This window comes from Callospermophilus lateralis, chromosome 6 (genome assembly GCF_048772815.1).
Source record: "Callospermophilus lateralis isolate mCalLat2 chromosome 6, mCalLat2.hap1, whole genome shotgun sequence".
Taxonomy (NCBI): Eukaryota; Metazoa; Chordata; class Mammalia; order Rodentia; family Sciuridae; genus Callospermophilus; species Callospermophilus lateralis.
In genome coordinates this window covers 159782826-159797442 of record NC_135310.1, presented here as the reverse complement: position 1 = coordinate 159797442, position 14617 = coordinate 159782826, and the positions used below count along the sequence as shown (strand labels likewise).

The following is a 14617-nucleotide window of genomic DNA, read 5'->3' as shown; positions in this document are numbered from 1 at the left end:
GCCCTCCATGTACAATTGTGTTCACCCCCTCACCATTTCCCAGGTAAAGTCTGGCCACCTGTGCCTGCTCTTAGCAAAAATCCCATTAGACCAGTTTAGCCAGATTGCCCTGACCACTGATGTTTCCCCTTCGTGATTTTCCTTCCCCTGGTCCCAATCTGCTCCTGAGTGGACTCTCGTTTGCCCATGTGGGTGCTTGGTGTTTAGGCCCATCTTTCTCGGGCAGAATTCCCTCATGGTGGTTCTTCTACCTATCCACATAGTCTTCCTCACTGTGCTTACACTGGCCATTGAACCCCTTGTTTTAAACACTTCACCAGGAAACACGGCACCAGGAAAGCTGAGCTCCTTCCCACCTGTGGCTGGCTGGAGGGCCGGGTGGTAGAGGGTGGGAGCCTGCAGGAAGGTACCTGAAAGGCCTCTTTCTACCTGAGTGGCAGTAGGCTCTGGGGGCTCCGCTGCCCATCCTGGTTCTGATCTCCACGATGGGAGATGAGCTCCTTCTACTGTCTGCAGGGCAGTCTCTCCCCGGCGTGCCCTTCCCCAGGCAGGTATCTCGGGAGCTCTCAATCAGCCACGCCCCTTTATTTCCTGTAATTCTGGTGCTTTGACATCTTGGGATTTTGCTGCCTCAGGAGGACTACACTTCCCAGGGCAGGCCATCCCTAGAGGGAGTGAGAAGTATGCAGGAACCTCTCCCTGAGCATCCACCCAAGCTGCCTGAGCGTGCGTGGCCCTCACTCTGTCCCTTCCTTCATCACTCAGGGACAGACCCTAGAGAACCTGGGACAGCACCCGACCCCCCCAGTCCAAACTTAAGGGCCCAGCCACATCCACTCCTTCTCAGACCCACAGCGAAAGGTCCTGCCCACAGTCCCCCCAGTTGCTGCTGTCGACTGAGCAGACCTGGAGCTTCCCCTGCAGCCCTGTGGCAGGGCGTGCCCACGCCTCTTGGGAACTGAGTGACCAACCATCTTTCCAACAGCAGCCTCCTGGCCTGGTGACTTCACCGTACCTCAGTGACAACCACACTACATTTTAAAACAGCCTCCTGGGCCCCCTCTGGGTAGAGCCCGCTCGCTGCTCCTGGCTGGAGGAAAGCCACCTTGTCTGGCCAGGGGCAGCAGGTGGCAGAGCTGAGCCCAATCTACATTCTCTCCCAGCTGGCCTCGAGGACGAAGCCTTGCGCTGACAGGAGCTCCTGTCCCAACTTTGGGGACCTCTTTCTCCTAAATAGAATTGACATAAACTATGCATCTTCAGGACCACGGAGAGGTATTCCTGGGGCACACGCGTGTGAGGATAGAAAGTGGCTTGGAGGGTGACAAAAAGGAATCTGCATTTGTGAGACAGCCTTTCCCATTCGTTTCCAGAAACGTCTGTGAGAGTCCTGCCGTCCTGCCCTGCAGCCACGGCTGGTAGCTGTTGGAGCTGTTCCTGCCCTCGCTGGATCATGGCCCCCTTTCGAGCTGACAGTCCAGGGAAGCTCCTCAGAATGGAGATGCTGTGAGGATAAAACAGGAGAGAGTCCTATGAAGGAAACTGATCATACTGAAGTATAATTTTAAAATATTTTAAAACAAACATTAATTTGTCAGCGAAGCACTTCTCTATTAATTCTTCAATAACATGATATGGTGGGGGGTCTTGTAAACCACGGTGTTGCAGCTGTGATGAGCCTGGAGATAGACGCTTCGCAATTCCTGCTGCGGTTATAACTCACCTGGAAAGATCTGTGGTTTCCACTGCGCCAGGCACTGCTAATACCACTGGGGTTTGTTGCATGTGGAGCCAGCCCTCTGTGCCCATGGGTTCCACATTTTAGGATTGATAACAGTGAAAATTTAAAACTCATGTTCATACTGAAAGCATAGGCTTTTTTTCTTTGTCACTGTTCCCTAAGAAGTACAGCCTGAGGATCATTTATATGGCGTTTACAGTGTACTGAGTACTGTACAGACTCCAGAGGTGATTTGAAGTGTATGGGAGGGTGTTTGTAGGTGACACAAACATTACAACATTTCATATAAAGGACTTGAGCCTCCGTGAATTTTGGTATCCGTCAGGGAAAGGTATGCTGGAACCAGTTCCCTCCCGATGCTGAGGGACACGCTGGATTGCAAATGAGGTCACCAAACAGAAGATGTCATTTCCTACCTAGTTCAAGCTTGCAAGTGCCCTGAATCCTGCCTCACCTGTGGCCTGCAGGAGATGCCTGTCTACAGCTTTGAAAATCAGCAGCCGCTGGACGAGTCCTTCTCCTCTGCCAAGTGTGCCCAGGCCACAGGGGTCTGGCTATGGCTCAGAGGCCTCCCCGTGCTGAGAAGTTAGGCCAACACACCATGTCCTTGTTTGCAAGTGGCCCTCCCTGCCCCCTCACCCAGAGGGGAAAACTGGGTTCTTCCTTGGTAAGCACGGCACCAACGTCCCATCAAGTCACCTGGGCTGGAGCAAGGCAAGCTCAGTGAACTCTGGCCAGATTCACTGTCTCTGTTCCACAGAAACGGGAAGCTGTGGCAGTTCTGGCCCCCTCTTTCCAGTGACAGTGGATCTTATGAACCCTGGAGACCTCCAGGTACCATGATTTGATTGTGTCATCACTGGGCAGGGCACATGGCAGCTCGAACATGACGAATCACCTGTTTTGGTCACAGGGAGTTTGGGATGACCGTGGCTGTTTGGGTTGAGGTGTCCTCCAAGAGCTCATGTGTGAGATACTGCAAGAAAATTCAGAGGCGAAGTGATTATGTTATCAGAGATGCAACCTATCAGCACACTGATCCCGATAGGGATGACCTGGGTGGTAATTAGGCAGGTAGGGTGTGACTGGAGGAGTGGGTTCCTTTGGGGTATATTTTGTCCCTGATGAGCAGAGCTTAGTCTCTGTCTCTGCGTCCTTGTGCCATGTCCTGAGCCACTTTCCTCCACCACTTCCTTCTGCCTGAGGTTCTTCTGCGGCACCATGGCCCAGAGCAATGGAGTCACTATCTATGCAGAGAAACCAAACCCCCTTCCACGTTGGCATGTGGCACCAGACTGCAGGGCTCTCACCTCAGCAGATCCAAGTGTGGGCCTCTCCGTGAGCCCGGACTGCCCTGCTCTCTGCCCACGCTGTGTGCTGCAAGCCGAGTGGCAGGAGGCTGGGGTGAGACGTGTGAAGCTCACCAGGCAGAGGGTTTGCCGGTTTGCGGGGCCCCAGGCCGTCCCATCGTGGGAGGAGAGACAAGGGCCAGCACCTTGAGGTGTGGCTGCAGTTTGGCTGGGTCCTGCCAGAACTTGGGAGGAAAGACAGAAACGATGAAGGCACATCCCTTCTCCCACTCCTTCCACTGCCTTCCGCCTTCCCTGTCTGTGTCCCTGCCCTGGCCAAGGAGTTGGGCTCTGGACTCAGGAACTGAGGAAGGTCAGTGTCCATTTGGATAACAAAGAGCAGGACCCCGAACATGGCAGAGAAAGAGTGAGGGTCTGTGGGAGGTGAGCATCAGTACCACAGTCTACAGCTTCCGACCAGGGCTCCCTCTGCAGGAGAAGACGTGTTGTTCCTGCTCCTGTGACAAGGAATGACCGCCAGGCCACACAGTTTTCCCTGTGGAGCCACGGTGGGCAGTGCCTTCAAGGCGGCAGGTAACAGAAGCACTGAATGAAAATCCATTCAAGGGTCTCCACTTGGAACTTGCCGCAGTCTGGCTGGGCACAAATCACGAGCCACTGAAGCAGGAACAAACTTTATTTTTGAACTGCAAGAAAAAATCTCACACACGCTCCCAGGGAATTCTCCCTAATCACACGCCGCTCGTCCAGGAACCCGCAGCCGCAAATCTCTCTCCTGGAAAACCCTCCTTCTGCACTTCCCCAGCCAATGGGAACTCTCAGGGAATCCCCGGAAATCCCCACGAGAACTCCAAAGTAGTGGGAGAACTCAAAAGTAGCGGCAGAGGCAGATAGTAACGCCTCACCTGTCAATCAATACTGTTGGCAAAATGCCAGGGGCCATACAGACTCGGCCATGGCTCTCGGCAGGAACTGAGGGCAGGTTCCATGCTCTGCTGAAGCATCAGGGCTGAGCTGCCTGCCCAGACTTCCTGTTGTCTTGTCCTCCTCCTCTGCTGCTCCTCATCTGCTGCCCTTTCAGCTGCAGAATGTTTTCCTCATGGAGAACAGTAGGATTTCACAGATGGAGGTTAAGGTGACTAGTCAACAAGGGAAGCTGGCTGTCCTGGGAGATGAGGGCAGGGGCACGGTCCTGACCTTCAAGCCCCTGCTGGCTGCTGTCCCCCCCTGCCAAACCAGGTGTCCAGTACTCTCCTTCTGCGTTCAGTGGCCAAACTCGAACTGAGGTCTCTCCAACACCTGGCAGATGCCTGGTCTGTACCCAGCAGACTCCCAAAGAAGCCGTGCTAAACCAAGGGGAGACACGGGAAGACCAGTGTGTTCGCTGAAGTCATGTGACACACACATCCCAGAAAAGCAGACGTGACTTCTGGGTTATCCTGGCCCTGCCACCTACCCAGAGATGGGTGGGAATCGGTATTCTTTGTTTGAGCTTGCACATCTCTACAGGAAAATCCTGCTGTGTCTGTGGTTTAGGATTACAAGGTTCCCTGGCCCCTTCCTAATGGTGCTTTTGAAAATCTCATACGGTCCAAGGGTTCCCAGGAGGCTGGGGCCCTAGCTCCCTCAGTGGCTCCTGATGACCTGGTCCTGATGAGCCACTGAGGGCTCGCTCCTTGTGGCTGTGGCCTTCCACCTTACCTTCACTGGGCTCCGAGGCCACATCACCCTCACCCCCACTGGCACTTTACAGGCGTAACAATAATCCAGTGGCATCTGGCTTGTCAGGTCCTAAGGAAGCTTGAGAAGTCACTTGGTCACTCTCTGTCCTGGGGAACCTTCTAGAGACACATTATGGGTCCAAGCTGAGGTACTCACAGAGCCAACAGCAAGCCCCGTGCTTTGAGGAAGGAGCCACCAGTCTCCAGCTCAGCAGACACACCATAAAGCCACCCTCCCCTGCATCCTCGTTGGATTGATCAGGGGTGACAAGATATGGAGGAGTGAGCCAGGACAGCCAGAGACTGCAGGTACCCTCCTGGGGACTGTTCCTGAGATGGAAGGAGTGCAGGGAATGCCGTCAAGAGCCCCAGGCTGACCTGTGAGGGGAGTCGGAGGAGTGAGGACAATGGTGCAGCCCAGGGTGTTGAGCAAGGCTGTCCTGGAGGAGACCCGCGTGGGCAGGGACGACCTGGCAGCGGAGAGCGGGGCTGGCCTCAGGACCACTGCAGAGGCACAAAGGCCAGCAGGCTGTCCATCCACCATGCCCCCACTGAACGTCCTCCTCAAGGCTCTCAGGGCAGCCCCTGCTGGTCACCAGAGGGAACAAGTCATGGCTCTCGCTCGGTGGTGGCTCTGGGCCTGCCTCTCCTTCCCAGGCTGTTCATCCGACCTTTCTCACCTCACTGAGAATCTCGCCTTACTCTGCTCCACTGCAGAGTCGGTTCTGACCCTCACTGGAGCAGCAGAGGCTGGTCACGGGCCTCCCTGTCCCTCCTCAAGAATAGCTCCTCTGAGGAGCCCAGAGGACTTGCTCACAGGAGGTGCGCTCTGCCAGGGTTTCCCAGGTGATGCTCTGGGCCAGGACACTCCTGCATCTCCATGGCTCCCTGACCTAACATGGGCCACACCTGCATCACAGGGGGTGACGTGGGCCACACCTGCATCACAGGGGGTGACGTGGGCCACACCTGCATTATGGGAGGTCACATGGGCCACACCGGCATCACAGGGGGTAACATGGGCCACACCTGCATCTTAGGGTTACAACCAAGAGCCCAACGTGGTCTGGCACTTACAAAGGCATTGCTTCAAGGCCTAGCACCAATGTTACTTCCTTTAAGGCTTTTGCATCCCAAACAGAATAACTGCCCCTTCCATGGGCTATCACTCAGCTGGGGGATGGGCACCCGCCCAGCACCCACCCAACACCCACTTGTCTTTGCCTCATGCTTCTCCCACTCTGGCTGCCAGTGGAGGTGTGGGTCCCATCGGCAGTGATGACAGCAGAGCTACTGTTGGAGGAGGTGGCCCTGCGTCCACGTCACGGGGCCCCTGCTCACACGTCAGGCTCCCCAGCGTGGTGGGGAGGGGTGAGGAATCCATCTCACAGCTCCACATTCCAAGAGTTCCTTCCAGTGGACGACCACCCTGCGCCTCTTCGACTCACATTCCACTCCAACAGCGTGGCTCACGTGACCCCGGACCTGAGTCAGTGGATCCAGGACTCCACTCAATTCTACACCCTTCTGGTACATTCTTTTTTCTCCACAGTGAGAGCAGTGGGGGCAGAACTAGCAAGTTATGTCCACTTTGAAGGCAATGGTCCCCAGGCTGGTGGATTATCTGAGAACTGTGAATACTCTAGATTTTTAGAAACAAAGTTTCAAGTTCACCAGCACCAGCTAATACTAACTAAAAAAGTAACCACAGAAGGTAAAATTCGGCTTGTAAAATCATTTTATTGGTATAAATATACATATGAATAAAATACTTTCAGCCTGTAATGCAAGTGAATATTTGTGAAATGTCTTATAAAAGAGTAGTATTCTGATTTCTTTTTACAGGTGTCAAAGTATTCTCTCTTAAAACCACACATTAAAACCTAAAATGCAGCAGAAATTAAAGGCCTTCCAAAACATGAATATTCATAAAACTTCATTCCAATCAAATATGTACATTGATCTGGGCACATGGAAGAATCCACATGGACCAAGCTCACTCCGTTCTCAGCTGTGCTTGTTGATGGCACTCGAAGGCCACCAACTAACCTTTAAATGTACAATTCCACTTCAGGAAGGAAGAAGTTCCCCATGGGAGAATGTAAAAACCATACCAAGATCTAATAAATATAATTTATACAAATTATTTATTAGTGTGCTCTGTTAATATAATTACAATGTGCAATGCTTACATCAAGAATAAACCGCTCTATCCAGTCATGTGCAGATCTGACAGGCACGGTCGGCAGTGCCCTGGGTCTCCTGGTGGAGCACCTGTGCGTGTGTCCAGCTACGCCTTTGACCTCCAAAGACTCATCTTGCAGGGTAATTTGTAGCTGCCTCAGAGAAGTTCAAGGAGGGCCCATGGAATAACTGCTGGCTTTTGCTGGAAGCTTGTGAAGCAAGGTTTGGAATCCAGTGCGGAGGACGGGAAGACCAGAAGTGTGCTTTGAGACCAGGAATGGATCTGTTGTTATGCTCCGAAAGGAGGAAGAAGAAAGAAGAGAGCACCAAGAGTAGAGGAGGCGCCCTCCTCTCTGAGGGCCACACGCACCTGCACAGGGAGACTCTGCCTGGGGAACTTCACACAAAAATAAACTCTTTCTCGGCCTCCTCTCCCGAGTCACTTGACTTGCTGCCCTGGGGGCCGTCTTTACTGGAGGACCGCTGCTGCTTCTGCTCCTGATTCTCCTGGGCCTGCTGGCCCCAGCTTCTCCTTGAAACTGGAATTGAAAGGCAAGGAAGCAGAACAGTTAGTACATGCAGCAGTAGGGGCTGGCCACAGTGGGGTGACGGCAGGGGCCTTGGGCGTGCCTGCAGGGCAGTGGGCCGGGGCCAACTTTCTTACAGCAAAGTTGCTCTTATGCTTAGACATAATCCGGGTGGATTCCAAACAGAGGAACAGACCCAGAAACACTCACGCCACAGAGGCACGCAAGACCATGCCTTTGACAGGGTGGCCCTCTCACAGATGTGGAGGAGAACCCAAGGTGACGATCCCAAGGTGAAGGAGAAGGGGAAGCCACAACCCACTGAGGCTGGGCACCAGGTGGCACCTCAGTCACAGCGGCAGCAAAGAGGGTGCAGGCTGGACAGGTGTCCACTGGGCACCTTTTGCAGGTGGTTTAGGGTTGGCTGACCCGGCTCAAGGACAGGATATCAGGAAAGGCCTCAGGAATCTCTTTCAGACCTTTATGGGTCTCAGAAAACCTCAGCTTCACTCTCTAGGAAATGAACTCTTTTTATTCTCTCTGATATGATTCTGTGAAAATGCACCCAACACTTCGGATCAGCCAAGGATCCAGGTGAGAGCGTCACGGCCTTTGTAGATTATTCAATCACAGGTAAGGCTGGGCTGGGGCTTCGCAGTCAGCTATGGGAGCACCGTCAGAGGCACCGAGTTCCTGCTGTGCCGGGAGCTCTCTGCTCACCGTTGCTGCTGGGTGACCCTGTAAGGTTTCTGTAGACCTCAGGACCAGGATCGGGCCCAGCCTGCTACTCGGAAGTCCATGTGCTTTCTAACTGATCATGGCTTCTTGCCAACTGTATCCCAGGGAAGACTTTGCTGCTGTGCTCCCCATGGCTCTCAGGGGTTGACAGATGCTAGTCACCATGTCCCCTGTGCAGCCACTGTGGAGCTGACCTACCAAGCCTACACCCTTTGTGAAGCAAGTAGAAGGAAGAGCACAGTCAACTCATTACTCAGAAGATCAAATGCTCCAGACGGGGACACAGCACTTCTACCAGGAAGAGCCACAGAACTCATGATGCTTCTGATCACTTTGTTTTTGCTAAAAAATTCCTCTTGCCAGGAGCTCTCTATTTAAATATTTAACTCATTGAAGTGAGTTTCAGGAAGTGAAAACTCACTAAACCTAAGGGTCAAAATACAAACATATTATCGCACTTGCCAACAGGATCGACAGGGCCAGGTTCTGGTCTCTGGATAATAATTGGAATGAAAATTCAAATTTTCAGTTAATGATATTAAACTGAAATTAAAAGAAAAAAAATAAATTGAAATCATCCAAAATTCTGGAAAGAAAAAAATCTTTTCAAATCTTAGTTAAAAATAAAAAATAATTTTGATTCCTTTTTGCCCCACAGCTTTTGACAAAAACCTCAGATGGGGAACGAAAACAATGAACAAATATTATCATTGTTCTTCATTTTAAGCTTGTGCTGGGAGAAAAAAATTAAATGTCCTTGTGTGATTGGTCTTTTGAAAGACAAGCTACACTCACAAAAAGAAGATAACTATATGTCTGCAGATATTTTGTGCTTTGTCACAAAACCAATCTGACTCTCGTTCGGATCCTGCAGGTTCTCAGCCCCAGTGATGCCAAGACTGGGGAGCAGGGAAGTCATGCACCCCACAGCCTGAGAGGCTTGGCAAGCCCTTCAACTTCAAAGCAGAGCAGCACTTGTGAAACTCGCTAGAAATCGGTGTCGTGTATTTTAAACCAAAGTAAGTCATCGCCCTGTCAAATGACTCAACCAACTTCTACCACCACAGCCTCAAGGGAAGAAATAAACATGGTGATCTGCTTCAGAGCAAACTTTTTCTCTAATCCTTCTATTAAAACAATAATCAAACTCTTCATCAATATTTTGGCTCCCCAGAAATCTGAGGTCCAATTCACGTTTGTGAGACGACTCAGGAGCAGGGAAACTCATGTAGCCAACGATGCTTATTTCATAGATTAGAGACTGAACTAAGCCCCTGGGCCAGGCTCACTATGGCAACAGGACTGGGATTCAGAGAGGTGCAGCACAGGAGTGGCCCTGACACTGTCCTGCAGGGTGGGGACAGCGGAACAGCAGGTGGAGTAGGAGGAAGGTAAACATCGCCCAGTTCACACTTGTGAGTGATCAGAGCCAGTGCCAGTCACAAGGACAGAACTGCACTTTCTCTAACACAGTTACCAAGAGGAAAAAACAGCACATTATTTCAAGGAGGCTGCTCAAGCATTTACTGTGGGGGTGACATGGCGAAAATTCACTCAGGGGCTAGTGGGCACCTCAGGGGAAGGCACTGCCTTGCATACGCCAGGTTCTGGGTTCCAGTATCACAGCAAGAAAAAAAAAAATCCTCATTCTTCTTTGATTAAATTCAATCAATTGTGAATGCATGTGATAGTGAGCCCAAGACCAGGCTGGCACGTCCTTAGCATAGTAGATGGGCACCACTCATAGACAGAAAAACTGAAATGAGGTGGCCAAAGACCTAGTCACACAGCTAATGCACTGGGCTCCCGCCTCCAGCCTGATTCATGCAGAACTAAGGTGGCCCTTGCGTAGGAGATATGTTCCTGTCAAGTGTGTTTTCCAGCCCCTAGGGAGCATCTATGTGATTGCATATAATTAAGAGGCTAATTACAATTCTATGGAAGTCGGTTTGGTCAGGCTTCCATTAAAGGCAGGTCTAAGTAGAATAATGTCTGCTTGAAATTTACAACTTCAGAATTTATTTTAAAAACATTTATAGAATTTACACTTTTTACTAATTCAGACAGACCTCCTCCTAGGCAGCTTGATTTTAGAGGTTAAAAAAAATCAGATTGCTTTGGAACACTTCTTCAATGCAAGCACTTATGTGGTTAATGCCAGAGTATTTCGGTACATGTGTTTGTATCTGTGTTAATTACTATTCCATGCACTATTAGTTGATAAAGGACACTCAAGTAAATGAACAGGTAATTTATTCAACACGAACACCTGCGAGCATATTCACATCCTGTTTATGGGGCAATAACTGTGTGGAGAGGCTCAAAGATGAAGTCTGCCTTTTTTGAAGATGATCCGATTTTGCATATGTATATATGCAAATATATACATGCTGATTTTAAACCTCCTGAAATATGCACATAAACTGAGGACCAGAGAGTCCTATGAAATTTTTTCTCAACTGTAAGCTCCATTAATATCCATATTTTCCAGAAGGAAAACATTCTGATGACCTTAAAATAATTCTCAGTAGTTGGCACTGATTTTTTATTCTCTCTAGTAAGAGCCAAAAATGCCAACCAACTGCTAAATCTCTCTTGAAGAATTCCTACAGGGGACATGAAACCTGGATCTGGGTATAAAAAGTAGAAGAGAGAACTGGCTTATGGACTCTAGGACAGAGCTAAGGTTGGATCACAGAAGAAGCAAGTGGTAGTCAGAAAGAGTCCTGCAACCAGCTGCCGAGCCAGAAGGCTCCATCGCAACACATAAAGCCAGGCCCAGTGCAGCATGCGGCAGAGCCCACCCAACAGGAAAGGCTCTGGGTTCCAGCACCACTGGAAACCAAAACCAAACAAAAGCAACCGTTTTCTTCAAGAAAATAGAATGTGATAATGAAGTTATCAAAGCTTATAATTACATGGCAGAGAGAAAATGATATGAAATTCAAAAGATACAGTTACAAATATTTCCAGTAAAAGAGATAAAGCATCTTATCTGTCAAACCAATAGTAAAATAGCCACATAATTAAAACACAGCAGTCATGATAAAAATATGCAGCATGCTTTGAGAATAATTGTTTCACAAAAGCATGATTTAGGAAATTAAGAAAGCTGTTTTAGTGTAAACAAAGATGTTCTTAAAAGACTTAAAGGAAATTAAACACCAAGGTTTCATTCATTGCTCTGATAAATGCTAGTTTTTAGCCAGGATCTATTCAGAAAGCAGACTGCTATGTGAAGACAGTCAGGCTACGAACAGCACCAACAAAACAAAATCAACGTATCAGACACAGAATGACTTCAGCTGAAGCTCCTGCAAGAATTTCTTTTTGGTGTTTTTTCAAGAAATTAGGGCAGAAAAACTAACACAAGATGGCCCGATTTGGTTCCATCAGAATCTGATGCAGCCCATCACAGGGGGCTTGAAGCCAGGAGGCCAGGGAAAGCCTGAGGCAGCAGCAGAACCCCCCTGCCCTCCTGGGACTGGGACTTCCTGGGTGGCCCTGTTTTGGCCTTCAGTCTAGGTCTGGGGATTCAGTGGGGTGGTCTCTCTGGGTGGAATGAGTGGTCCTCGAAGGAGGACCACCACACCAAAGGTGCTTCTTAGTAAGTGATAGAGTCAGCAGATACAACAGCTCCAAGGTGACCTTCAGGATCTAGAGATGTCTCCGTGACCTCCTGTGTCCTTACCGTAAGGGGCAATACAGAGACAGAGACTTTGACGATACATGCTCAAAAGTAACCAGTGCTCTTCAGAAGATAGATAAATGCCTTAGGTGTGACTCGTGGAGCGTCTGTGACTGAAGTTAGCAGAGGCCTCTTGGCAAGAGCAGAGATTCACTGTAAAAAGAAGAGTTCTTCTACTGTGTCTACAAGCCAATCCACACTCGGGAAGTCCTCTGAAAGCACAGGGCCAGGCCAGCCGCCAGCATGGAGCCCTTGCTCTGCGAGTGAACACCACAAAAACAACACAAGAGGGTGAGGGTCAGTGCGACCTGGCCCAGACAGGATGCCCTGTGCTTGCACGACCTGCTGTCTCGCTGGCACTGTGGTGGGGTCCTTACCGCCACCCAGCAGCTGGCCGGCGTGCGTCAGAACCCCAGCCAGGAGAGCACATGCTGAGAAGCAGGCTTCCCACCCTGTGGTGCTGACGAGGCGGGAGCCACCATCCGGCTCTTAAATCTGCGTCAAGCAGAGTTGTCCAAGCGACAGTGCCCACTGCAGGCATCGGGACTCGCGGGGCTGTGAAGCGCTAGGTGCCAAAGGAAGTTGACTGTGTGAGGAAGGGCTCGGGTAGGAACATGATTTACCTTTCTGCAAACACACTCATCCTGTCGTAAGGTCACTAGCTGCTGGCCACACACCTGCCCCCGGAGCAGGGACACAGCCTGCCAACCCTGACCCAGTGGACAGGAAGACCACGCCTCACTCCAGGGCAGAGGTCCTGGCGGCATCGCCCTGTTCAGAATGTCTCTGTGTTCTTCTCGTATGATGTCAACATTTCCTCTACACAATGCTTCGAGTCGTGTTTATAAACGTTGTTAACCAGGGAGACGAGCAGCAGTTCAACCATAGTGGACGACTCCTCCCAGGGTCAGCAGCGTGTGCTCTAGAACCTTCCCGCTGGAGGGTGGGGCTAAGGCTGAACTGAGCCTGGCCTCCCTTTGGTCTCGGGGCCTGTTCTCACCTTAATAGACAGGACGCACTTCGCTACCGGGCCAAATGGAAGACACGGGTCTTAGGAGCAAGTGCTGGAAAAGAGATCAAGGCTCCTCGGGGTTCGACTACCAGGTGTTCTTCTTTCATGGTGAATCATAAAATGTCCATGGAAAGGCGAGTGCGTGACCGGGGCCTGCACCCAGGGCTTCCTACTCATCTTTCCTTTCATAGTCAAGGGCTTGGGCAGCGTCCTCCAACGGGAAGACTAGCCCTCTCAGAGTCCCTGACCCACGCCCCCTAGGGACTTAACAGAAAGGTAAAAAGGAAGAGCCCCCAAATATAAAAATAAAGCTGTTCGCTCACAAAAATTCGAATGGCCAAGTCCCCGGGTAACCTGACCCTCTCACAAGGTTCTCTAGCTGTGGAGTGCTGGGTCAGTATTTTATTGTCCTAAATACAAGGACCATCCTGCTGCCATTAGAGTAAGGAACGGCTGAGAGCCCCGACCCCTCCCAAGCTGAGCCACCTGAGTGAAGCCTGTGCTTTTTAGTGCCAGTTAACCCCCGGGTGCGTCGGGCAGCCGAAGGCTCTGGCCAGGTGCTGCTCGGCCCAGGTCCAGCTGCACTCACTCCCTCTTCTTCAGGGCCCAGTGCAGTTTTGAGGTCCTCTCCCTCTACCAAGGCTTCCCGCTGTCATGACTTGAATGCACTACTGCTCAGTTTACTAAGGGTTCCTTTACCCTTCAGTAGCAGAACACCAATGTCGACACCGCAGTGAGAAGTGGACCACCCACCCGACTTAGGACTCAGCAGAGACCCCACCGACTATGGAATTCGACAGCCAACGCGATGGAAATGGCGAACAAGTGAGGTGAGCTCTGCGTCTGCCCGAGAGTCCTACAGAAAAGCCCCAGCATGACCACTGTGATTACATGATGGACTGATGAAAATCATGCTCACTGTGGAATGATCCGGAAGAGTCACAGAAGTTACCTGTTTAGAAGTTGGCTGGGCAGGCTAGTCCACAGGGAGGCAGGGGACAAGGAAAGGGAATACCAGTGTGAACGAGGAGCAGGAAACGGGAGCGGGCACAGGCAGTGCCGAGGGCAGCAGCTCAGGTGTGCCCCCGGCCTCGGCAGAGAGCTAGCACAGCTGGAGTGGAATCCCACCCGCACCCGCTGTGCTCCGACCTCGAATATTGGTTTAGTCTGGATCCCACGTGGAGAGCAACGATCTCAGCTCTGCAGCCCAACAAGCCACTGGGAAGAGGACATGAGCCACCCCACCGACTGCGAGAGGAGAGGAGGGGCCCCCAGACACCACTAGAACCACAGGCTCTGCAGCCTGCGTCCCTCCTGGCAGCCTGCCAAGCCATCCATGTGCCCCTGCCACTAGACGGCTTCGAGCTTGTTCCCACCCAAGGCTGGTGAGTGCTCCAGGCTTTGTTTTGATGATCCACAGGCAATCAAAATGTTTGGTAGAAAACACCACCATACTTGGGCTGGGGTTGTGGCACAGACGAGGCCCTGGGTTCGATTCTCAGCACCACATAAAAATAAATAAAATAAAGGTGTTGTGTTCAGCTACAACTAAAATATTTTTTAAAAATACCATACCCCAAAAATGTTAACAGCGAGTTTTTACTCAACCTTCTGACTTTTGGCGGGGCAAGTAGGGGTTGAATCCTTCAGTGTCTCAATTGCTCTTAACAGGATGAACATTCCCAGTTACGGTACC

At 51.0% G+C, this 14617-nt stretch overlaps 1 protein-coding gene across 3 annotated transcripts in view; it reads right to left on the bottom strand.

Annotated features, from left to right (window-relative positions):
- Positions 1-6506: 6506 nt before the first annotated feature.
- Positions 6507-14617, bottom strand: part of Carmil1 (capping protein regulator and myosin 1 linker 1) — a 252454-nt gene continuing 244343 nt past the window's right edge. For all 3 annotated transcript variants that reach the window (XM_077109704.1, XM_077109705.1, XM_077109706.1), the window contains one exon: positions 6507-7495. In XM_077109704.1, the coding sequence (XP_076965819.1) occupies positions 7356-7495 (140 nt within the window). In that variant the 3' untranslated portion in view covers positions 6507-7355. The remainder of the gene's footprint in view (positions 7496-14617) is intronic.